The 26,519-nt window shown below is 41.6% G+C and overlaps 1 protein-coding gene across 5 annotated transcripts; it reads left to right on the top strand.

The window, feature by feature from the left end:
* Positions 1-155: 155 nt before the first annotated feature.
* Positions 156-26,414, top strand: LOC110525339 (snRNA-activating protein complex subunit 4). 5 transcript variants are annotated; one of them, XM_021605368.2, is made up of 25 exons: positions 156-289; positions 8,372-8,512; positions 8,662-8,702; positions 8,781-8,859; positions 9,011-9,042; positions 9,148-9,288; positions 9,428-9,553; positions 9,642-9,720; positions 9,818-9,899; positions 10,090-10,191; positions 10,401-10,473; positions 10,573-10,737; positions 11,024-11,174; positions 11,545-11,651; positions 11,804-11,898; positions 13,925-14,016; positions 14,123-14,208; positions 14,300-14,761; positions 16,791-16,880; positions 18,738-18,939; positions 22,635-22,705; positions 23,086-23,142; positions 23,799-23,838; positions 24,369-25,909; positions 26,014-26,414. In XM_021605368.2, the coding sequence occupies exons 2-25, from the start codon at positions 8,386-8,388 to the stop codon at positions 26,107-26,109; spliced, it is 4,137 nt and encodes a 1,378-aa protein (XP_021461043.2). In that variant the 5' UTR covers positions 156-289; positions 8,372-8,385; the 3' UTR covers positions 26,110-26,414. The 5 variants fall into 5 exon arrangements, with proteins under 5 accessions (XP_021461043.2, XP_036835375.1, XP_036835374.1 ...); XM_036979480.1 differs by having other exon boundaries at positions 18,849-18,918; positions 26,014-26,396; XM_036979479.1 differs by having other exon boundaries at positions 18,849-18,939; positions 26,014-26,396.
* Positions 26,415-26,519: the final 105 nt, after the last annotated feature.

Here is a 26,519-nt window from a genome sequence, read left to right as displayed (position 1 = left end):
GTTTTAATCAAGGAATTTAGTTGGAACATTCGATCATCTAAATTGTTTATGAATGCCACGATATTAAAAATAACCAACTTTGATTCCTTCAAAATTGCATGCTGGGAAATTTTTAATGTTTCAGCTGTGTTGTTTGCGGCGCGTAGAGATGTTAAACGAATAAGCATGCCAAACAATTTCATTGTGATTTAGCTAGCGAGCCAGTTACTTGTTTTAATATTTACATAATATTTTGTAAATCATAACAGATCATCAAGACATCTGTTAACCTGTCTGCATTTGACACTTGGTAAGTCGAGCTAAATTAGACCAGACTTGTTGACTGATGCTGAAATTGACGGATGTTGCTTTTGCATTAGGGTTATTTCAGGTGTTTGTTAGTTACTGAATTAGCTGCAAATGTTATGTTGTCGTTGCTGCTCGCGCATGGGTCCAACACGCCCCACCAGCTCGAGTTTCCACTAGTTTGCGAGCTACCTACCACAGCCACAAAGTCCAAATTGGCTATATTGTAAAAATATACTTTGTCTTAATTTAAGGGTGGATATAAGATTAGCAGTGTGGTTAAAATTAGGTTTAAAACCAAATGTTAAGAAGGAAAAATTGTAGAACTGGGCGGGGATTATGACTGTGCCTGTGGTAACTATTCACAAATCAAACTTTGTCACATGCGCCGAATACAAGTGTAGACATTACGGTGAAATGCTTACTTACCAGCCCTTAACCAGCAGGGCAGTTCAAGAAGAGTTAAGAAAATATTTACCAAATTAACTAAAGTAACAATAACGAGGCTATATACAGGGGGTACCGAGTCAGTGTGTGTAATTTGTACACTTAGGTAGGGGTGAAGTGACTGCATAGATAAACAGCGAGTACCAGCAGTGTACAAAATGGGCAGAAGTTTTTTGGTCCTAGACTTGGCGCTCCGGTACGGCTTGCCGTGCAGTGCTGTAGCAGAGAAAACAGTCTTGACGATTTAATGGGCTTCTCTCTGACACCGCCTATTATATAGGTCCTGGATGGCAGGAAGCTTGGCCCCCAGTGATGTACTGGGCTGTACGCACTACCCTCTTTATCGCCTTACAAGTTGGCTACACCGCTCGCTTAAATAGGTCCTGGATGGCAGGAAGCTTGGCCCCAGTGATGTACTGGGCTGTACGCACTACCCTCTTTAGCGCCTTACAGGCTGGTTACACCGCTGGCGTTGCAAAATAAATGTATACATCTATATTATTCAATTATTGCACCCACACTGCTCGATTGTGCCAACGAGCGTCTGCTGTGCCAAGGGCGAAAATAGAAGTCAGTTCTATTTGTGACGCAGATCACGCTGAAAGTCCTGCCTCTCCCATCTCCTCATTGGTTATACCCACGTGGGTAATTGAAAGATGCAATGTTTTTGCCGGTTGTCATGGTAAAGTGTAGATGCCAATCACCATATAATTTCAAAGATGAAACAGCAAGCTAGCTATATAGGACAAATTAGCTAGCAAATGCAAGCTAACTAGCTAAATTGCCATACATGTTTAATGCTTTTCGACCTGTCCCCAAATTAATGTCACTGGTTGAGTTTGTTTTGATATTTTAAACTGTGTGTCGGGATCGCGTTTGGTGTAGAGAGACAAAATAAATGTATGCACGATGGCGCACGCGCACCAATTTATTTGTCATCAAACTCGATCATGACATGCTGGTTAAAATATCAAAACAAACTCTGAACCAATTACATTAATTTGGGGACAGGTCGAAAATCATTAAACATTTATGGCAATTGGTCCTATTTAGCTAGCTTGCTGTTGCTAGCTAATTTGTCCTGAGATATAAACATTGAGTTGTTATTTTACCTGAAATGCACAAGGTCCTCTACTCTGACATTTAATCCACACATAAAACAGTCAACTGAATCGTTTCTAGTCATCTCTCCTCCTAGGCTTTTTCTTCTCTTGACTTTATATTGCAATTGGGACCTTTCATAAATTAGGTGCATTACCGCCACCGACCTCATCTTTCAGTCACCCACGTGGGTATAAACAATAAGGAGATGGCACTTGGTACCTGCATCTATAAACCAATGAGGAGATGGGAGAGGCAGGACTTGCAGCGCGATCTGCATCACAAATAGAACTGACTTCTATTTTCGTCCTTGGCAACGCAGATGCTCGTTGGCGCGCGCAAGCAGTGGGTGCAATAATTGAATAATATAGATTTCTAAATTTATTTAGCAACGCTCAACGCGACGCGAGCGACGTAGTCAGCCTGTAAAATAGAAGTCAGTTCTATTAATGACGCAGATCACGCTGCAAGCCCTGGGGACTCCCCCATCTCCTCATAGAAGCAGGTACCCACGTGCCATCTCGTCATTGGTTGTATTTAATGAAGCTGCCAATTGATGACTTCTGAGGCGTCTGTTTCTCAAACTAGACACTCTAATGGACTTGTCGTCTTGCTCAGTTGTGCACCGGGGCCTCCCACTCTTTCTATTTTGGTTAAGGCAAGTTTGCTCTGTTCTGTGAAGGGAGTAGTACACAGCGTTGTACGAGATCTTCAGTTTCTTGGTAATTTCTCGCATGGAATAGCCTTCATTTCTCAGAACAAGAATAGACTGATGAGTTTCAGAAGAAAGTTCTTTATTTCTGGCCATTTTGAACCCACAAAATGCTCCAGATACTCAACTGGTCTAAAGAAGACCAGTTTTATTGCTTCTTTAATGAGGACAACAGTTTTCAGCTGTGCTAACATGATTGCAAAAGGGTTTTCTAATGATCAATTAGCCTTTTAAAATGATAAACTTGGATTAGCTAACACAACGTGCCATTGGAACATAGGAGTGATGGTTGTTAATGGGCCTCTGTACACCTAAATCAAATGTATTTGTCACATAGACATGGTTAGCAGGTGTTAATGCAAGTGTAGGGAAATGCTTGTGCTTCTAGTTCTGACCATGCAGTAGTATCTAACAAGTAATATAACCTAACAATTTCACAACAACTACCTTACACACACAAGTGTAAAGGAATGAATACGAATATGTACATAAAAAATATATAAATGAATGACGGCCGAATGGCATAGGCAAGATGCAGTAGATGGTATAGAGTACAGTATATACATATGAGATGAGTAATGTAGGGTATGAAAACATATGAAGTGGCATTGTTTAAAGTGGCTAGTGATACTTTTTTGCCCCACTGTAAATGTATTTAGTCAGCCACCAATTGTGCAAGTTCTCCCACTTAAAAAGATGAGAGGCCTGTAATTTATCATAGGTACACTTCAACTATGACGGACAAAATTAGAAAAAAAATCCAGAAAATCACATTGTAGGATTTTTAATGAATTTATTTGCAAATTATGCTGGAAAATAAGTATTTGGTCAATAACAAAAGTTTATCTCAATACTTTATTATATACCCTTTGTTGGCAATGACAGAGGTGAAGACTTACAGAAAGCGTTTGACAAGGTTTTCACACACTGTTGCTGGCATTTTGTCCCATTCCTCCATGCAGATCTCCTCTAGAGCAGTGATGTTTTGGGGCTGTTGTTGGGCAACACAGACTTTCAACTCCCTCCAAAGATTTTCTATGGGGTTGAGATCTGGAGACTGGCTAGGCCACTCCAGGACCTTGAAATGCTTCTTACGAAACCACTCCTTCGTTGCCCGGGCGGTGTGTTTGGGATCATTGTCATGCTGAAAGACCCAGCCACGTTTCATCTTCAATGCCCTTGCTGATGGAAGGAGGTTTTCACTCACAATCTCACGATACATGGCCCCATTCTTTCCTTTACACGGATCAGTTGTCCTGGTCCCTTTGCAGAAAAACAGCCCCAAAGCATGATGTTTCCACCCCCATGCTTCACAGTAGGTATGGTGTTCTTTGCATGCAACTCAGCATTCTTTGTCCTCCAAACACGACGAGTTGAGTTTTTACCAAAAAGTTCTATTTTGGTTTCATCTGACCATATGACATTCTCCCAACCTTCTTCTGGATCATCCAAATGCTCTCTAGCAAACTTCAGACGGGCCTGGACATGTACTGGCTTAAGCAGGGGGACACGTCTGGCACTGCAGGATTTGAGTCCCTGGCAGCGTAGTGTGTTACTGATGGTAGGCTTTGTTACTTTGATCCCAGCTCTCTGCAGGTCATTCACTAGGTCCCCCCGTGTGGTTCTGGGATTTTTGTTCACCGTTCTTGTGATCATTTTGACCCCACGGGTGAGATCTTGCGTGGAGCCCCAGATCGAGGGAGATTATCAGTGGTCTTGTATGTCTTCCATTTCCGAATAATTGCTCCCACAGTTGATTTCTTCAAACCAAGCTGCTTACCTATTGCAGATTCAGTCTTCCCAGCCTGGTGCAGGTCTACCATTTTGTTTCTGGTGTCCTTTGACAGCTCTTTGGTCTTGGCCATAGTGCAGTTTCAAGTGTGACTGTTTGAGGTTGTGGACAGGTGTCTTTTATACTGATAACAAGTTCAAACAGGTGCCATTAATACAGGTAACGAGTGGAGGACAGAGGAGCCTCTTAAAGAAGAAGTTACAGGTCTGTGAGAGCCAGAAATCTTGCTTGTTTGTAGGTGACCAAATACTTATTTTCCACCATAATTTGCAAATAAATTCATTAAAAATCCTACAATGTGATTTTCTTTTCTCATTTTGTCTGTCATAGTTGAAGTGTACCTATGATGAAAATGACAGGCCTCTCTCATCTTTTTAAGTGGGAGAACTTGCACAATTGGTGGCTGACTAAATACTTTTTTGCCCCACTAAGTATTTGATACATCAGAAAAGCAGAACTTAATATTTGGTACAGAAACCTTTGTTTGCAATTACAGAGATCATACGTTTCCTGTAGTTCTTGACCAGGTTTGCACACACTGCAGCATGGATTTTGGCCCACTCCTCCATATCCTTCAGGTTTCGGGGCTGTCGCTGGGCAATACGGACTTTAAGCCCCCTCCAAATATTTTCTATTTGGTTCAGGTCTGGAGACTGGCTAGGCTACTCCAGAACCTTGAGATGCTTCTTACGGAGCCACTCCTTAGTTGCCCTGGCTGTGTGTTTCGGGTCGTTGTCATGCTGGAAGACCCAGCCACGACCCATCTTCAATGCTCTTACTGAGGGAAGGAGGTTGTTGGCCAAGATCTCGCGATACATGGCCCCATCCATCCTCCCCTCAATACGGTGCAGTCGTCCTGTCCCCTTTGCAGAAAAGCATCCCCAAAGAATGATGTTTCCACCTCCATGCTTCACGGTTGGGATGGTGTTTTTGGGGTTGTACTCATCCTTCTTCTTCCTCCAAACACGGCGAGTGGAGTTTAGACAAAAAAAGCTATATTTTTGTCTCATCAGACAACATGACCTTCTCCCATTCCTCCTCTGGATCATCCAGATGGTCATTGGCAAACTTCAGACAGGCCTGGACATGCGCTGGCTTGAGCAGGGGGACCTTGGGTGCGCTGCAGGATTTTAATCCATGATGGCGTAGTGTGTTACTAATGGTTTTCTTTGAGACTGTGGTCCCAGCTCTCTTCAGGTCATTGACCAGGTCCTGCCGTGTAGTTCTGGGCTGATCCCTCACCTTCCTCATGATCATTGATGCCCCACGAGGTGAGATCTTGCATGGAGCCCCAGACCGAGGGAGATTGACCGTCATCTTGAACTTCTTCCATTTTCTAATAATTGCGCCAACAGTTGTTGCCTTCTCACCAAGCTGCTTGCCTATTGTCCTGTAGCCCATCCCAGCCTTGTGCAGGTCTACAATTTTATCCCGGATGTCCTTACACAGCTCTCTGGTCTTGGCCATTGTTGAGAGGTTGGAGTCTGTTTGATTGAGTGTGTGGACAGGTGTCTTTTATACAGGTAACAAGTTCAAACAGGTGCAGTTAATACAGGTAATGAGTGGAGAACAGGAGGGCTTCTTAAAGAAAAACTAACAGGTCTGTGAGAGCCGGAATTCTTACTGGTTTGTAGGTGATCAAATACTTATGTCATGCAATAAAATGCAAATGAATTACTTAAAAATCATATGTGATTTTTGTTTTAGATTCTGTCTCTCACAGTTGAAGTGTACCTATGATAAAAATTATAGACCTCTACATGCTTTGTAAGTAGGAAACACTGCCGATTTTGCAGGTTATCAAATACTTGTTCTCCCCACTGTATGTGTGTGCAGAGTGGCACCAGATTATTATAGTTTTTAAATAATAAAAGTAGTTAATAAATAAAATGTGAAACGTAACTATAATATTCTTGGGGTGGCTTAGTGGTTAGAATGTTGGGTCAGTAACTGAAAGGTTGCTAGATCGAATCCCTGAGCTGACAAGGTAAAAATTTGTCGTTCTGCCCCTGAACAAGGCAGTTAACCCACTGTTCCCCAGTAGGCTGTCATTGTAAATAACATTTGTTCTTAACTGACTTGCCTAGCTAGCTAAATGAAGGTAAAAAATAAATACAAAAATTAACTAGCATTGAAAAAGTTAATCCATTCTTCTCTAAGTATCTCTCTCCCTAATTGTTGAATCACACTTGTAACGTCAGCAGGCTATGCTTTGGAGGGGGAGGGGCTGGTAGCCTTCACACACACACACACACACACACACACACTGGCAAAGATTTTCAGCTGTCAGGAAGGCATACACTGGAATGAGGGCTTTGCATAGGTGCTTTATTGCATTTTATTGCAGGACTGGAAAAAAATGCCTGGAATGTAAAACAAAGTTATTAACCAGTTCCCATGCTTTTAAAATAACTGTTATTTTCCGGAACAGTATAAATTACTTTTGTTCTGATTTTGTCCCTAGAATAAAAAATGTATTGTCCAGATTTCTGTTCTGTTCCCTGAACTGGTTCCAACCCATGGTATTAATGTTCAGAACGAGCGTCTGAACTCTTAAGAAAAGTCCCAGCCAGAAGATACTATCGGCAATAGGCACTAGGCACTAGTGCACAGTGCATTCGGAAAGTAATCAGACCCCTTTTTACACATTTTATTACGTTGTAGTCTTACTCTAAAATGTATTCAATTGTTTTTAATTAATACATTTACTTACAATACCCCATAAAAAAATAAAGCAAAGACAGTTTTTTATTTTTAGCAAACTTATCACATTGACATAAGTATTCAGACCCTTTACTCAGTACTTTGTTGAAGCACATTTGGCAGCTATTACAACCTCGAGTTTCTCCAATTCTTCTTTGCAGATCCTCTCAAGCTCTGTCAGGTTGGATGGGGAGCGTCACAGCTATTTTCAGGTCTCGCCAGAGATATTCAATTGGGTTCAAGTCCACATGTGACTCTTGGCATTCAGGCCAAAGAGTTCAATCTTGGTTTCATCAGACCAGACAGCTGCCTTTTGGCAAACTCCAACCGGGCTTTCATGTGTTTTTTATTGAGGGGTGGCTTCCGTCTGGCCACTCTACCATAAAGGCCTGATTGGTGGAGTGCTGCAGAGATGGTTGTCCTTCTGGAACGTTCTCCCATCTCCACAGAGGAACTCTGGAGCTCTGTCAGAGTGACCATCGGGTTCTTTGTCACCTCCCTGACCTAGGCCCTTCTTCCCTGATGGCTCAATTTGGCTGGGCGGACAGCTCTATGAAGAGTCTTGGTGGTTCAAACTTCTTTTCCATTTAAGAATGATGGAGGCCACTGTGTTCCTGGGGACCTTCAATGCTACAGAAATTTTTTGGTACCCTTCCCCAGATCTGTGCCTCGACATAATCCTCTCTCGGAGCTCTTACTGACAATTCCGTCAACCTCATTTGCTCTGACATACACTGTCAAATGTGGAACCTTATGTAGACAGTTACGTTCCTTTCCAAATTATGTCCAATCAATTGAATTTACCACAGGTGGACTCCACAATCAAGATGTAGAAACATCTCAAGGATGATCAATGGAAACAGGATGCACTTGAGCTCAATTTCGAGTCTCATAGCAAAGGGTCTAAATACTTATGTAAATAAGATTTCTGGTTTAAAATGTTAGTACTTTTGCAAACATTTCTAAAAATCTGTTTATTCTTTGTATTTTATGGGGTATTGTCTGTAGATTGAGGATTTATTTTTTTGTTAATCCATTTTAGGATAAGGCTGTAACGTAACAAAATGCGGGAAATATTGCTGAATACTTTCTGAATGCACTTATGTTAGCGTCTATGAATGGGTTACAAACAGTTACTCTGTAACTCCCAGTAATGGAAACCAAACATCTTTGGTTAAATCACATTATCTGGTGTAACAATCTGTAGCTATGTTGTAACTAGTGTAATGTTTAGGTTAACTTAACTAGCTAGCTACTGTATTTTTTGTGTATTTTGTGCTGTTAGCTGATCCCTGGTTTTGTTATCATTCATTACCCATTGTTTTTAAAAGGTGCCTCATTCATTATGTCCTCGGATGACCTTCTTGCACAGAGGGAGAGAATCGAACGCCAGATTTTGGCGCTGGAGCAAAACCTTGGACCCGAAAGCAATTCCGGCATAGAAGTTCAATCTTCAGACAGTTGTGCATCTGGTTGGTATCTAAAGCATGTCAAAACATTGTTGCAGTGGGCTTGTATAGAGAGGACACCCTGACTCCTGCACTAATCATAGAATACAATTTAGTCTTCAAAACTCCTTGGCATGCTTCTTAAATCTGTTATTTGTTTTCACTGCTGTCAGATGATGGATCAGACGACAATGCTTCTCAACCAGAAGATTTGGTAAGACTTACCAATATTACCTTGTGACCATGATTTATTTCAGGTGATTTGAGAAATAATGTCAACCTGCTCTTCTAGGGTTCTCCGGGGAACCTGGAGGCAGAGCGGGAGCGAATACAGAGGGAGATTGAAGAGTTGGAGTCCACTCTTGGTCCAGGTGCATTTAATGCTGAGATTTTGTCAGGTAGCCAAGGCCATTGCCTTGTGTTGTTTCAACAGGTTATTCATTGTTTCAGGGATTTAAGTTTCTGCTAGTATACATTTATACCGGGAGTGAGTGTGACCCCTTTTATAATGTGTTGAAACAGATGTGGATGGCCAAGGAAGTTCAACAGAATTGGTTAGTATTGATTAGCATTTTCACAATTCCAGCACTCCAGTTTGTTACATGATATAAGGTTACTGTAACATGGCCTTGCGCTCTCCTTTCTCCCATGTCTGGTAGAGCGAAGAGGACAGTGCTGAGGAGCTGGACCTACCCCAGAACACAGATACATGTCTGCAAATTAACCTGGTTTATCAGGAAGTGTTGAAAGAGAAATTAGAGTACCTGGAACAACTGTTAACAGACAATCAACAGCAACAAGTAAGAGACCAATAACTAATAGCCCACAGCTTCTCTTAAAGGTGTAGTCTGAAATCTGTTCAATTAATCTTTTCAAGTTTTTGCACTGTGCTGTGCAATGTCCATGCGATGTAATATTTTTTGTTGTTTTTCCCAACAGAAAGAGATTATGTCTCAGCTATCTGGCACAGGAACTCCCCAGGCTACCACATCTGGAGAACCCACACTGAAGCTTTTCTTGGGGAGCTTTCTGATGCCCTATTTCAGAGATAAAGTCACATTTCTGGTAGGGATGAGTTCTGATTCAGTACAATATGAGCATGGTCAAGGGGTTATACCTACATGATTTTACATTGCCTCTCTAATTCCCACAGGGCCCACCCGCTAATCCAGAAACCAGGGAGAAGATGAGTAAAAGAATCAGACCTACTCACGACGTCAAGATGAAAAAATGTGAGCCTAAAAATAATAATTGTTAGACCTTAGTGCTCCTTGCATCCTTGTTAACTGACATCACCATTATCGGAGAGTGACTTTAAATATTTTTCAGGGGAGGGGTGGCAGAAGACTCTGCTGATAAATGCTGTGGTCAAAGACAGCATGAAACGCATGATACAGCCCAAGCTGTCCAAGTAAGTAAAGGGTGATTGTTTTACCCTGAATGGTATCTTTTGATAATGGGAATGTCTTATTTGCTACATTTTGAAAATCACAGGAGCAAAACTTCAGATTTTTACATAGGGTTTATGAAATGTAGGTAAACATTTTTAGGATTGGTGTTAACAAATTGGCCTACATGAATGACATGATTTTGTCTCAAAGGGTTGAATACCTTACACAGAAAATGGCCAAAGCTGAAGACATGGAAAAGCTAATCCTGCGGAAACAAATCACTGAAATTGAAAAGGACATTGAGGCCATCAGGTGATTACCATCATAACTATTTTACAGGAAATAACAATCTAGCCTATTAATTCCAAGATAACACTGGTTATCTTGTCAGACATGTCTGTTTTGTGTTTGTTCTCACTTTACATGAAGAGATGAAATGGATTGAATTGTTCAACTCTTTTTGTGGTTCCTGAGTCAAACCATTTCTATATAACTGTTGCCGGATCTGCTTTCCCTTGCAGTGCACTGAAGGAGGATGAGCTGATGGGTGGCCGCTATGATGACCATGACTGGCAAAAGATTTCCAATATTGATGTGGGTCAAGTAACTGCTGTCTTCTCCTCCATTCATGTGTTTGTTTTGCTATTGCTAAAAAGGCTTAAATGTTGATGCTAACATCTTATTCCTATCCAGTTTGAAGGCATCCGTGAAGCTGAGGACATAAAAAGCTTTTGGCAGAACTACCTGCATCCCTCCATTAACAAAGCCAGTTGGAAGGAAGATGAAATTGAGATGCTCAAGAAAGTTGCTGTGCAATATGGGCACCACAACTGGGATCAGATTGCTGATAAACTTGGGGTAAGACCAGACAGTATTGGTCAAATAGCCTCATGATTGTTACACTCTCCTATCAGTGGGATCCAGAGGTGATATTTCTAGTCCTGATTTGTACAGTTTGATTGATTGATTGATTATACTTTGTTTAGAGCGCAGTACCTGATACTGAACCGTTAGGTTTCTCGGTTGTAGGTAGGTCAAGTGTAATTCCCTGAACATCCTACCATTACCAATTTCTTTGAATGTGTAAACTATTCAGGTTTGTCCATTCTGAACTCATGTCCTCTCCTCTGTCTGTCACACACAGACCAACAGGACAGCCTTCATGTGTCTCCAAACATACCAACGCTACATCTGCACCGACTTCAAGAGGAGGATGTGGTGCAGAGTGGAGGACGACATCCTTAGAGAGCTGGTGGAGAAGATGCGGATAGGGAACTACATCCCTTACACCCAGAGTAAGTCCCCACCACCCAATGTACACCCTGGCTTTTACTCATCATCTATGTTATTGTTGGTGCACATCGATGACAGTTGTTATTGTTGTCCCCAGCTTATGTACCAATCTTTGTAAGGCTCCAGTAGGAGCGTTAACTGATGAAATTGTATGCACTCACTACTGTAAGTCGCTCTGGATAAGAGTTCTGCTAAATGACTCAAATGTAAATATAAATGCAAAGCTCTCAAGGTACTGTCCACTGCTCTACTCTACTGATTTTTCTCTTCGGAAAAAGTGCTTGTTCAATACAAGTTACTGTAGCTTGTCATGGTAGTGCATCATGTGTTGGGTTCTGGGAATTCAGCTCCATGATTTCTGTTGTACTCCAGTCTCCTATTTCATGGAGGGCCGGGATTCATGCCAGCTGATGTATCGGTGGACTCAGGTTCTGGACCCCACACTCACAAAAGGCCATTGGTCTAAAGAAGAAGATGAGGTATGGGCAGGAGGGCTTTTGGCTTTTTTTGTTGGGAATAGTATCTTTAGCTTCATCTAATCTGTTCCCAGGAAATGTTGTGATGTGCCCATATGTACAGTATAAATATTTGATAATATAAGTTGTGCTCTGATTTTTGTTTGTTGTTGCAGATGCTACTGAGAGCAGTGGCTAAACACGGGGCGGGGAACTGGTGGAAGATGCGTCAGGATGTGCCTGGCAGAAATGATAGCCAGTGTAGGGACAGGTGAAGACTTCTATTGACTCTGCTCGATAGAGCCAACGCATTGACCAAACTCTCACAACGTTCACTGAAAGTCTCCCTGATGGCCACCCTATTCTAGTTAACTCAAACTTGAAAAAGTATTATAAACTGCGTGGTTCGTGCTTTGAATGCTGATTGGCTGACAGCCATGCAGGACATGACATATTTTTTGGGGTCCACCAGCCACTTTGCCAGGTAGATCAAAATATCTACCAGCCACTCAGATTTTTTGGTTACACATTACTTGAAACCCAGCGTCAACACGTTATTACATGCTCATAACATGTCATATGTCATAACAGTTGACATAACCTGCCATAATAGGGTCATAACACTCATGACCCATATATTTACACCTGTTGTGACATTGTGTTATTTTATGGCTGGTTATGAAGCCTACTTAAGAGTGCGAAAACCCACATTTATGCAAATTGTTTTTTTCCCTGCCGAGAAGTTTCCGTTAGTTTGAAAGTTTGTTTCTGAAGTCCTTTGTTGTAATGAATTATTTAGTCACTTTTTTTTCCATCATATTTAAAATAACTTGCAGAGAATACACTTCATGATGAAGTATAATGACCATCCTCTGTCTCTTTACTTGTACTAAGAAAATACACTTTGACACTGTCAAGAAGCATTATGACCATCATAATCATATATAAGCCAGATAGGCCTATCACGTACATGCCCTTCATCAGTCAATGTCAGTCATCACGTACATGTCAGTCATCAGTCAAAAAGCGGGTGTCTAGTCCTGCTCCTGCATTCATCCCAGTCATCAGTAACAGAGCATTGGGGTAGGTGCATGTCTGACATCAATTTGTACGCAATTACAATGATAATTTAACATGGTCAATTTCAGAAAATGTTTTATAGCAAACATATTATTGACAAGTAGGCTATGGTGAAATGGAATGTTTTGCCATGTTTTGTGGGTTTTCACACTTATGTATGTGGCATAACCTTCCATAAAATAATGCAATATAGTCACAACAGGTCTAAATATAAGTGTTATGACCATGTTATGTAGCTGTTATGACGACTCAGAATGTGTTATCAGACAAAATGTGTTTCAGACAAAATATTTAAATTCAGCTAAAATTACACCAACAAAACACAAAAAAAATGTATGAACATGCTTTGTAAAGACCGGAGTCTTTTTAACCAAAATATCACAGATGAGACAAAAAATGAGGTTATCATGGTAGTGCGACTCCAGTCATGTTTGTGCCTGTGAGAGTCTGAATAGTAGAAGCATTGTCTTCTCTTCCCTAGCAGTTGAAACTCAAACATAGAAAAACAGCCTAGCTTGTGAACACAACAATGTAAATAGCCAAGAAACACAAGGATAAAATCTCACTTAAGTAGATTTTGGTTTCAAGTGAATTATACCAACGTTTATGCCTGTGCGCAGCGCTTCTATAAATGAATCTGTCACTCAGCTCTTAACATGCGCACAGCCCCCAGCCAGGCAGTGTTGCAGCTCGAAATGCAATAGGCTGTGTAGGATTCGTAGTTTGACTATGTGCGACTAATTTACCAGCTATGAAACTAAACGGCAGAAATACTTTGAAAACAGCTACTGCAGCGTTTATTTGACTATAAATGTGATCATACTTGACTTTTTATTCACAAATGCGAGTGAAATGAGCCCTGAACACCCGCCAACATGGCTGGTGAAATGGACATCTTACACTCCAATGCCAAAATCTACCCGCAGGTGGCGGGGTGTTAATTTTAGACCCTGCAGCCATCGTATATCAGATCGAATATCACGGTATGACAAAAAAAATATTTTTACTGCTCTACGTTGGTAACCAGTTCATAATAGCAATAAGGCACCTCAGGGGTTTGTGATATATGGCCAATATACCATGGCTAAAGGGCTGTATCCAGGCACGTTGTGTGTAAGAAAAGCCCTTAGCCGTGGTATATTTGCCATATACTACACCCCTCGGCCTTGCTTAATTTGAATATACGGTCACTGACAAACCGCTGCTTCATTCTGTAGGTATGTGGACGTCCTGATTGGGAACGTGAAGAAGGGGCCATTTGACGAGGAGGAAAAGGCGCAACTCCGACAATTGGTGGAGAAATATGGATGTAGGAACTGCTATAGAAAGCTGACTCGCATAGAAACTATATCAAAATAATCGGGTTACCTTTCTTGATAATCAGGTCTAACAGTTTATTTTGTCCTTTTCTATAGGTAAATGGGCTAAGATAGCTGCTGAAATGCCTAACAGAATTGACAGCCAGGTCCTTCAACAGTGGAGGACAATGACAGGGTACAAGGTGAGTGTTGACTATGTAGCCTTATTGTCCTTCTCAACTCAGTCTGTAACACTGAACATACAGTTAATTACTCTCTTATTTTTGTAAACAGCCCAGACCTCGGAGGGACAGAAGTAGAAGAGGATTGCAGAGGAGAAAGGCAGTGGCTGTGAGGAGCATCAAGAGTAGGCAGAAGACTAGAAGGCTAGACAATGATGTGCACTCAAGCGCCGATGAAGAGGAGAGCGTCAAGATGGAATTTATGGACAGTGATGACGAGAAGAAACAGAAATTCTTTAAACTGTACGGATCTGATCAGGAAAGTGACATTTTTGAAGACTACACCCAACCAGACATGGAGCAATGGATCCCCATGCGAGAGAAGCAGTTTGAAGGGATGGTGAGGAGTGTGATGGTTGAACGGCCCAGCAAGTACACAACGCAAGAGCAGGCAGCGACGGACAGCCAGGCCGCAGCACGCAAGTTCATGGTGATCCGCTCCACCGTCCTGGACCGCTTTGGCGAGCCTGCTGCCACTGTCATTGGACAAAACCCCCCAATCCTGGCAAAGAAGGTACCAGCATTTATTTATTAACAGTCATGTGATTCGTTGCACCATTATGTGTATAGCGTATGCAGATTTTGAACACCCATCCCTAGACCGGCCTATATGAAGTTGTCAACCTAAAATGAGTGCAACCATTGTCATTTTGTTCCCAAATACCACCATCATAAAGCAGAGACTAGATCTGCATCAGTAACCATAGCTACATATTAAGTTAATCTGAATGTATCACAAAATGGGATCACGAGGCAGTTAACATTTAATAAACATTCAATCGTTCATCAGCTGTGTAGCTCATTTTAAAGTGAGTCTCCTTTGTTTATGAACTCAGAAATATGATTCTTATTTTAGAATATGTAGTAAAGTTACAGTGCCTTGCGAAAGTATACGGCCCCCTTGAACTTTGCGACCTTTTGCCACATTTCAGGCTTCAAACATAAAGATATAAAACTGTATTGTTTTGTGAAGAATCAACAACAAGTGGGACACAATCATGAAGTGGAACGACATTTATTGGATATTTCAAACTTTTTTAACAAATCAAAAACTGAAAAATTGGGCGTGCAAAATTATTCAGCCCCCTTAAGTTAATACTTTGTAGCGCCACCTTTTGCTGCGATTACAGCTGTAAGTCGCTTGGGGTATGTCTCTATCAGTTTTGCACATCGAGAGACTGAAATTTTTTCCCATTCCTCCTTGCAAAACAGCTCGAGCTCAGTGAGGTTGGATGGAGAGCATTTGTGAACAGCGGTTTTCAGTTCTTTCCACAGATTCTCAATTGGATTCAGGTCTGGACTTTGACTTGGCCATTCTAACACCTGGATATGTTTATTTTTGAACCATTCCATTGTAGATTTTGCTTTATGTTTTGGATCATTGTCTTGTTGGAAGACAAATCTCCATCCCAGTCTCAGGTCTTTTGCAGACTCCATCAGGTTTTCTTCCAGAATGGTCCTGTATTTGGCTCCATCCATCTTCCCATCAATTTTAACCATCTTCCCTGAAGAAAAGCAGGCCCAAACCATGATGCTGCCACCACCATGTTTGACAGTGGGGATGGTGTGTTCAGCTGTTTTGTTTTACGCCAAACATAACGTTTTGCATTGTTGCCAAAAAGTTCAATTTTGGTTTCATCTGACCAGAGCACCTTCTTCCACATGTTTGGTGTGTCTCCCAGGTGGCTTGTGGCAAACTTTAAACAACACTTTTTATGGATATCTTTAAGAAATGGCTTTCTTCTTGCCACTCTTCCATAAAGGCCAGATTTGTGCAATATACGACTGATTGTTGTCCTATGGACAGAGTCTCCCACCTCAGCTGTAGATCTCTGCAGTTCATCCAGAGTGATCATGGGCCTCTTGGCTGCATCTCTGATCAGTCTTCTCCTTGTATGAGCAGAAAGTTTAGAGGGACGGCCAGGTCTTGGTAGATTTGCAGTGGTCTGATACTCCTTCCATTTCAATATTATCGCTTGCACAGTGCTCCTTGGGATGTTTAAAGCTTGGGAAATATTTTTGTATCCAAATCTGGCTTCTTCACAACAGTATCTCGGACCTGCCTGGTGTGTTCCTTGTTCTTCATGATGCTCTCTGCTCTTTTAACGGACCTCTGAGACTATCACAGTGCAGGTGCATTTATACAGAGAATTGATTACACACAGGTGGATTGTATTTATCATCATTAGTCATTTAGGTCAACATTGGATCATTCAGAGATCCTCACTGAACTTCTGGAGAGAGTTTGCTGCACTGAAAGTAAAGGGGCTGAATAATTTTGCACACCCAATTTTTCAGTTTTTGATTTGTTAAAAAAGTTTGAAATATCCAATAAATGTCGTTCCACTTCATGATTGTGTCCCACTTGTTGTTGATTCTTCACAAAAAAATACAGTTTTATATCTTTATGTTTGAAGCCTGAAATGTGGCAAAAGGTCGCAAAGTTCAAGGGGGCCGAATACTTTCGCAAGGCACTGTAGCTGGCTAACCGATTGATTCCTGCTTTGAGCATGCAACATTCTCTGTATGTGTTCCTTCTAAAGGATTACAACAGTGACCTGGCCATGCTCCAGGTATGCTATGGAGAGGTGAGGAACCTGATCACTTGGAAGAAAACAAATGCCACAAAACATGTAAGTTGCCAGGTGACACTCAAAAATTACACATATTTTCATTTAGCCCCTCTTTGTGGTAGAACAGGTGTTTCAATTGCTTTTTATCCCAAACAAATATGATTCCAGTGGATACATTTTTGTTCATTTGTTAGAATAGATTTAGTGAAAATTAGAATTTTTTTTTTAAAGGAAATGTTGATAAAATGTTTTATTAGAATCCATCAATAAATCCTATTGTTTCATACAAATAAATATAGTAAAAGCTTGAATCTAGGTAAGAACAGTGTGTTAAAATAGTTGTGTGCTCTAAGGTTTCGTTGCATAGCCTATCTAGCTCAATCGATGATGGAAATTGAGCTTTGTTATTACAGAGGTCTTCTCCTCGCAAAGCCTGTGATGTGTGTCTTCTGTTTTCTATGTACAGTACCAGTCAAAAGTTTGGACACACCTACTCATTCAAGGGTTTTTCTTTATTTTTACTATTTTCTACATTGTAGAATAATAGTGAAGACATCTAAACTATGAAATAACACATACCGAATCATGTAGTAACCCAACAAGTGTTAAACAAATCAAAATATATTTGTGATTCTTCAAAGTAGCCACCTTTTGCCTTGATGACAGCTTTGCACACTCATAGCATTCTCTCAACCATCTTCATGAGGTAGTCACCTGGAATGCATTTCAATTAACAGGTGTGCCTTGTTAAAAGTTCATTTGTGGAATTTCTTTCCTTTAATGATTTTGAGCCAATCAGTTGTTTTGTGACAAGGTAGGGGTGGTATACAGAAGATAGCCCTATTTGGTAAAAGACCAAGTCCATATCGTGGCAAGAACAGCTCAAATAAGCAAAGAGAAACGACAGTCCATCATTACTTTTATGACATGAAGGTCAGTCAATGCAGAAAATTTCAAGAACTTTGAACGTTTCTTTAAGTGCAGTCGCAAAAACCATCAAGTGCTATGATGAAACTGGCTCTCAGGGGGACCGCCACAGGAAAGGAAGATCTGGATAAGAGTTAACTGGACCTCAGATTGCATCCAAATAAATTATTCACAGTAACCGACACATCTCAACATCAACAGTTCAGAATCAGGCCTTCATGGTCGAATTGCTGCAAAGAAACCACTACTAAAAGGACACCAATGAGAAGAAGAGACTTGCTTGGGCCAAGAAAAACATGCAATGGACATTAGACTGGTGGAAATCTGTCATTTGGTCTGATTCCAAATTTGAGATTTTTGGTTCCAACCGCCGTGGCTTTGTGAGACGCAGAGTAGGTGAACGGATATCTCTGCATGTGTGGTTCCAACCGTGAAGCGTGGGGGTGCTTTGCTGGTGACGCTCTCTGTGATTTATTTAAAATTCAAGGCACACTTAACCAGCATGGCTACCACAGCATTACGCCATCCCATCTGGTTTGCGCTTAGTGGGACTTTCATTTGTTTTTCAACAGGACAATGACCCAACACACCGCCAGGCTGTGTAAGGGAAATTTGACCAAGGAGAGTGATGGAGTGCTGGATCAGATGACCTGACCTCCACAATTACCCGACCTCACGGCAATTGAGATGGTTTGGGATGAGTTGGCCCACAGAGTGAACGAAAAGCTGCCAACAAGTGCTATGTGGGAACTCCTTCAAGACAGTTGGAAAAGCATTCCTCATAAAGCTGGTTGAGAGAATGCCAAGTGTGTGCAAAGCTGTCATCAAGGCAAAGGGTGGCTACTTTGAAGAATCTCAAATATAAAAAATATTTTGATTTGTTATTTCATAGTTTTGATGTCATCACTATTATTCTACAATGTAAAAAATAAAAACCCTTGAATGAGTAGGTGTGTCCAAACTTTTGACTGGTACTGTACATGTCTGCAGAAAAACAGTGGGTCTACAAGCAGTGACCAGGGGACGCCTCACAATTGCTCAAGGCAAAAGTACTCCTCTGCCAACAGTGAAACCTACACCACTCTCAACTATTCCCTTCAGTTGGCAGTCACTCCCTGGGTGGGCAATGTGCTTATGCCCCCACCAATCTCTTCAAACAAGCTCAGTGAAGGTACTTTATCAGTTGTCACAGGTAATACATCCTAACTTCTCTCACTTGTAGATAAGTAAAATGAGCGTTCTTGTTGTTAAATAATGGGTTTTGGAAGACAGAACCAAGGACTTGACCCAGAGTTATATACAGTAAGTGTACAAAACATTACGAACACCTGCTCTTTCCATGCCGTAGAATGACCAGGTTAAAGCTATGATCCCTAAGTGATATCACTTCTTAAATCTACTTCAGTCCGTGTAGATGAAGGGAAGGAGACAGGTTAAAGAAGGATTTTGAAGCCTCAAGATAATTGAGACATGGATTGTGTATGTGTTCCATTCAGAGGGTGTATATGCAAGACAAAAGATTGAATTGCCTTTGAACGGGGTATGGTGGTAGTTTGGCCAGGTTTTAAAATGGCTGCTATGTTAGCGCCTTTATTCTATACATGTTGGTGATATAACAATACGAGAGTGCCTCTGATGGTTCCCTCTGAAATTACCCACTGTAAACAAGCAAAACAGAGCTGCAAATGTAACATGTTTTTATTGATTAGCATTCGGGATAATGTGTATCCAAGTCTGTACTGTGTTGTGATGTCAACAAATTGCAAATAAACAGCACAATGCGGAAGCTTCAATTATCACTTAGCAACAGCTATGGAGGAGAAAAGTGGCACTCTTGGAACATTCAGACACAGTGGGGCAAAAAAGTATTTAGTCAGCCACCAATTGTGCAAGTTCTCCCACTTAAAAAGATGAGAGAGGCCTATAATTTTCATCATAGGTACACTTCAACTATGACAGCCACAATGAGAAAACAAATCCAGACAATCACATTGTAGGATTTTTAATGAATTTATTTGCAAATTATGGTGGAAAATAAGTATTTGGTCAATAACAAAAGTTTACCTCAATACTTTGTTATATACCCTTTGTTGGCAATGACAGAGGTCAAACGCTTTCTGTAAGTATTCACAAGCTTTTCACACACTGTTGCTGGTATTTTGGCCCATTCCTCCATGCAGATCTCCTCTAGAGCAGTGAAGTTTTTTGGGGCTGTTGCTGGGCAACACGGACTTTCAACTCCCTCCAAAGATTTTCTATGGGATTGAGATCTGGAGACTGGCTAGGCCACTCCAGGACCTTGAAATGCTTCTTACGAAGCCACTCCTTCGTTGTCCGGGCGGTGTGTTTGGGATCATTGTCATGCTGAAAGACCCAGCCACGTTTCATCTTCAATGCCCTTGCTGATGGAAGGAGGTTTTCACTCAAAATCTCACAATACATGGCCCCATTCATTCTTTCCTTTACACGGATCAGTCGTCCTGGTCCCTTTGCAGAAAAACAGCCCCAAAGCATGTTTCCACCCCCATGCTTCACAGCAGGTATGGTGTTCTTTGGATGCAACTCAGCATTCTTTGTCCTCCAAACACAACGAGTTGAGTTTTTACCAAAAGGTTATATTTTGGTTTCATCTGACCATATGACATTCTCCCAATCTTCTTCTGGAACATCCAAATGCTCTCTAGCAAACTTCAGACGGGCCTGGACATGTACTGGCTTAAGCAGGGGGACACGTCTGGCACTGCAGGATTTGAGTCCCTGGCGGCGTAGTGTGTTACTGATGGTAGGCTCTGTTACTTTGGTCCCAGCTCTCTGCAGGTCATTCACTAGGTCCCCCCGTGTGGTTCTGGGATTTTTGCTCACCGTTCTTGTGATCATTTTGACCCCACGGGGTGAGATCTTGCGTGGAGCCCCAGATCGAGGGAGATTATCAGTGGTCTTGTATGTCTTCCATTTCCGAATAATTGCTCCCACAGTTGATTTCTTCAAACCAAGCTGCTTACCTATTGCAGATTCAGTCTTCCCAGCCTGGTGCAGGTCTACAATTTTGTTTCTGGTGTCCTTTGACAGCTCTTTGGTCTTGGCCATAGTGCAGTTTGAAGTGTGACTGTTTGAGGTTGTGGACAGGTGTCTTTTATACTGATAACAAGTTCAAACAGGTGCCATTAATACAGGTAACGAGTGGAGGACAGAGGAGCCTCTTAAAGAAGAAGTTACAGGTATGTGAGAGCCAGAAATCTTGCTTGTTTGTAGGTGACCAAACACTTATTTTCCACCATCATTTGCAAATAAATTCATAAAAAATCCTACAATGTGATTTTCTGGATTTTGTTTTCTCATTTTGTCTGTCATAGTTGAAGTGTACCTATGATGAAAATGACAGGCCTCTCATCTTTTTAAGTGGGAGAAATAGCACAATTGGTGGCTGACTAAATACTTTTTTGCCCCACTGAATACCGCATGGGCTAAACTCCATATATACACTGAGCATACCAAGCATTAGGAGCACCTTCTTAATATTGACAGCTTTGCACACTCTTGGCATTCTCTGTTTTTCCAACAGTCTTGAAGGAGTTCCCACATGCTGAGCACTTGTTGGCTGCTTTTCCTTCACTCTGCAATCCAACTCATCACAAATCATCTCAATTTGGTTGAGGTTGGGCGATTGTGGAGGCCAGGTCATCTGATGCAGCACTCAATTACTATCCTTCTTGGTAAAATAGCCCTTACACAGCCTGGAGGTGTGTTGGGTCATTGTCCTGTTGAAAAACAAATGATAGTCCCACTAAGCCCAAATCAGATGGGATGGCGTATCGCTGCAGAAGGCTGTGGTAGCAATGCTGGTTAAGTCTGCCTTGAATTCTAAATTAATCTCAGACAATGTCACCAGCAAAATTCCCCCACACCATAACACCTCCTCCATGCTTTACGGTCTGAAATACACATGTGGATATAATCCATACACGCACACCTCATCTCACAAAGACATGGAGGTTGGAACCAAAAATCTCCAATTTAGACACCAAACCAAAGGGCAAATTGCCACCTGTCTAACGTCCATTGCTCGTGTTTCTTGGCCCAAGCAAGTCTCTTCTTATTATTGGTGTCCTTTAGTGGTTTCTTTGCAGCAATTCAACCATGAAGGCCTGATTCACACAGTCTCCTCTGAACAGTTGATGTTGAGATGTGTCTGTTACTTGAACTCTGAAGCATTTATTTGGGCTGCAAATTCTGATACTGTTAACTGCTAACTAATGAGCTTATCCTCATTAGAGAATGGGAGACCCATTCTAACTCTGGGTCTTCCATTCCTGTGGCGGTCGGCATTAGAGACGGTTTCATCATATCGCTTGATGGTTTTTGTGACTGCACTTGAAGAAATGTTCAAATTTCTAGAAATGTTCCGTATTGACTGGCCTTCATGTCTTAAAGTAATGATGGACTGTCGTTTCTCTTTGCTTATTTGAGCTGTTCTTGCCATAATATGGACTTGGTCTTTTACCAAATAGGGCTATTTTCCGTATGCTTCCCACAGTTGTCAAGTTGGCTGGATGTCCTTTGGGTGGTGGACCATTCTTGACACACGGGAAATTGTTGAGCATGAAAAACCTAGAAGCGTTGCAGTTCTTGACACAAAACGGTGCTCCTGGCGCCTACTACCATATGGTAGTATACCCCGTATGTTTCAACTGTCTCAAGGCATAAAAATCCTTCTTTAACCCATCTCCTCTACCCTCCTTCATCTGCACTGATTTTAAGTGGGTTTAACAAGTGACATCAATAGTGGATCCTAACTTTCACCTGGTCAGTCTGTCATGGAAATGTTAATGTTTTATATAGTCAGTGTATATGACTCTAAATTGATCCTACTTTCTCTTGTTTTTGTAGCTGACATGGTGCGAGAGAGATCAGAGAGCATTGGACTCACCAAGACCCCAGTGTTCTTGTTCTTTCTGCAGGTAGGGAATGAACCCAGTGGGGGCAACATTTTTATATGAATGAGCACAATAATGCCATTATGTTAGTTGGGTTTTTCTTATGGATGCGAGCACCTAGGCCTATGCAGAAATTCTGGCATGTATTCTAATGCTGATAGACAAACACGAATGACTTCACGCTACATACAGGAAAAATGGAACACATTTTACAACATATGTTCTTTATTGGCATATCAAGAGCACATGACTAGCTATTATGGTACCAAATTAATGCATCATAATCTCAGTCCAGAATATCTGAAAAGGGTTAACTGATAATGCCATATTTTGAATCCATTGTCAGCCGATCCTGATCATATGAACATTTTATATTATGCATTTTCTAATGCAATCTGAAACAGGTCCTCCGTGTGGATGCTGGGGGCTGTAAGCAGATAATTAAAATGCGTAACAAACAAGTGAGTATAATTTACTACACCATAAACAAAAAGTCCTCATACTTTAAAACATTTACAGTTTTAGGTTTTTGCATCTATATAATAATTGCTACTTACTGTGCATTCAGACCCCTTTACTTTTTCCACATTTTGTTACAGACTTATTTTAAAATTGATTAAATTAATTAAATCATCAGACAAGTCTCTGAATGTCCTTGAGTGACCCAGCCAGAGCCCGGATTTGAACCCGATCGAACATCTCTGGAAAGACTTGATAGTAGCTATGCAGCGATGCTCCCCATCCAATCTGACAGAGCTTGAGAAGATCTGCAGAGAAGAATGCGAGAAACTCCCCAAATACAGGTGTACCAAGCTTGTAGCATCATACCCAAGAAGACTTGAGGCTGTAATCGCTTCCAAATATGCTTCAACAAAGTACTGAGTAAAGGGTCTGAATACTTATGTAAATTTAATATTTCTTTAAAAAATGCAAAAATGTCAACCTGTTTTTGCTTTTTCATTATGGGGTATTGTGTATAGATTGAGGGGGGGGGACAATTTGATACATTTTAGAATAAGTCTGTAAGGTAACAAAGTAAAGGGGTCTGAATACTTTCCAAATGCACTGTATAAGCAATTTGAACAGAGCAATTGTGATGTCAATTTATCTGTTTCAGGCGGTACTCACAGGACACAGATCTTGGGAAGCAAAACAGGGTAACATATTATGTTTGTATATCGCATTGAATATGTCATACCCTGTGAAAGTGATGTCCACTTCCCCTTTACTTCCGTATCGATTCCCATGCTGTTTTGAATGGGCTTCGTGGTTATTTAAAAAAAATTATGAAAATGCAGCCATTTTAAAATGTATATACAATTGTGTTTGTGGATGAATTGACCTCTGTCAGATCCCTTTTATGATGTTTATGCGCTTGAAGACCAGTGCACTACTTTCCTGCACGTTGAAGACAAAAAAAATCAACTACAAAAGTTGAGAAACTTGAGGCTGAGGGGCAGTCACTTCCTGCTTACTTTCTCTGCATGCTCTCGCCATCAAAAATCACTTATTAATTAGCTAAGAGCTTCAGCACCCCGATCAGCGATGGTCAACTGCAAAGTTTTTAAAAACAACAAATCTATTCATTGATATTAAACAAAAAATTTATTTTTTATAATTGTGGTAATTACACCCATATGTGAATTATGTTTTACATAAATGCCTCTTTTTATTTACTTTATTCTAGCTTTATTGAAAAAAACAACGCAACGGCATGGTCCCAGAACGGTAGCCAGTATGCTGAAACGGAAGGGAAACGAGCAGCAGAACAGCCAGCAACAGAACAGTCAACTTGTGATGATGATCCCTCAGACCTTTGTCATTGGACAGCCTGTAGTACAGTCCACCCCACATCCTATGGTCCCATTCACTCCAACTTCCAGACAACTCATGCCTTCTACACTTACCCAACCCGGACCCTCAACCCCCAGCCAACCTATACTCCCTGCTCCTGTCCAATCCTCAACCATAATAGACAGGGTGAATGTTCAGGTAAATGAGAATCTTTCAGCAAAGAAACGCAATCTCAAACCTACTGAGAAATCACAGGCCCCCAAAGAGGTCAAGGATGCTGCAATTGCAAAAAAGTCAGTGGAACAGTCGCCTAAACGCAAGAAAGCCCGTATGCAAAGTCCTCCCAAAGGAAACCTGGTTGGCCAACTTTCTAACATAACTCTGTCCCCTCCACAAACAGCCTGGGTCCTGACACGCGATGGACTTGTGCCAATCAGTGGCATTGGCATTCAGATGACACCTCAGAATCTACCAGCAAATGCTTTTGCACCTGCTTGTCCATCACCTGTTATTATCAACCAGCAAGTCCCTTTAACACTAAATGCTGCTGCTGCAGCACAGGCCTCCTCCAATGTGACCCATGTCTGCCCATCTCCCTCTGCATCATCCATAGCACAGGGAACTGCCTCCCCATCTGTTTTCTCCTCTCCCTCCGCCTCCACTACCTTCATAAGCAACACTGCTCCAAGGATGACCAACCCAGTGAACAGCATGATAATGACTAACCCAGTCCTGCAGACTGTGGCAACCACTGGTCCCCAGCTCAATGCAGTGTCACCTGTTCTCTCTGTTCCCAAGAACACAGTCATCTCGGCTCCCATTAGACCACAGACTGGCCCGCCACAGGCTTTCGTCCTCAACGTCCCTCCAGGCTCTCTTCCAGCCTCATTCCCTCAGGGAGCCTTCCAAATCGTCCAGCTTTATCCCCCTAAACGTGTCCCTCCACCCCGCAATCCAGAAGTAATACAGTTTGATCCCAACCTGATGTTCATGGAGGACCCGGCCAAAGTGAGCGAGTGGTTGAATGGCAAGAATGGAATTGCGCTTCCGGAGTTGGATGTCACTCTACCCTACCTTCCCCCCTTTGTCAGCAGCCTAGATACCCTGTCGAGTCTCCTGAAATGTAAAAAGACATTGGCAATTAGTGCCATGATGGTCCTGCACCCAGAGGAGAAAGAGAACCAGGAAGAGGAGCAGCAGGTAGCGGCAGTGCGGAGCCTCGTGGCAGAGCGTTTCATCCATAACCCGGGCTACCTCCTCCTGAAGGCTCGCTTCTTGTCTTGTTTCACCATGCCTGCTCTTCTGGCTACTATCAATCCAGTCAAATTCCCCATGTCTCCCACCCCGGACCACAGTGATGTGGAGGAGGAACCTTTCAGGAACCCTCCAGGGATGCAGATCTATACTTTGTATGAACAGCAAACAACACTCCAGGTGAGTTCAGTCTCAAACCAATCCTCCTTCTTATGTTCGATACACTGCCTTTCTATCCTCTTCTCTCACTGAACCGTTGAGCGGATCTCATGTTCTTTTCTCAGGCCCCTCTGCTAAGCACTGATGGAACAGGATCTCCTGCCACCTTCTTCTCCGGAATCACCACAATAAATAAAAGCCGTGACCTAGACATGGAGTAATTGGAATAGTTTTGGAATGTGTCATCTTGCGGGTTAAACCAGGTTTTTGTGTTTAAAAGTTCTTACCAATTTTGTTGTGATGTCAGTGTCATAAAAAGGGATGTTACTGGAAATAGGAGGTAGCTGTATTCTATGACGTCACTCATTACAGTATAGTTGCTGTTGAAATTGTACTTAATGAATGGTTCATATTTGTACTTGTTTTTGTTTATAATTTAACTATTTACACAATGTATAAGAATAATTATGTTGACCTGTACATATTTTGTAATAAATCATTCTGTTAATCAATGCGTATACATTGGATCTGCAGAGCACATTGGTCAGATCGACTCTCAACAACCAGTTTTTTTTTGCAGACCACATAGTGGTCACCGAGGGTGACATTTTCATGGTGCATAATAGTTCAA

Source organism: Oncorhynchus mykiss, chromosome 6, assembly GCF_013265735.2.
Source record: "Oncorhynchus mykiss isolate Arlee chromosome 6, USDA_OmykA_1.1, whole genome shotgun sequence".
NCBI classification, from domain to species: Eukaryota; Metazoa; Chordata; class Actinopteri; order Salmoniformes; family Salmonidae; genus Oncorhynchus; species Oncorhynchus mykiss.
Note: the sequence above shows the minus strand (reverse complement) of the source record. Positions and strands in the feature narration are given on the sequence as shown.

Bases quoted from the DNA above. Each gene is read 5' to 3' on its own strand.
- LOC110525339 (XM_021605368.2), top strand. From the start codon at position 8,386: ATGTCCTCGGATGACCTTCTTGCACAGAGGGAGAGAATCGAACGCCAG. The intron at 8,703-8,780 runs GTAAGACTTACC...CTGCTCTTCTAG, and splicing joins CTTCTCAACCAGAAGATTTG to GGTTCTCCGGGGAACCTGGA. The intron at 16,881-18,737 runs GTAAGTTGCCAG...ACATGTCTGCAG, and splicing joins AAACAAATGCCACAAAACAT to AAAAACAGTGGGTCTACAAG.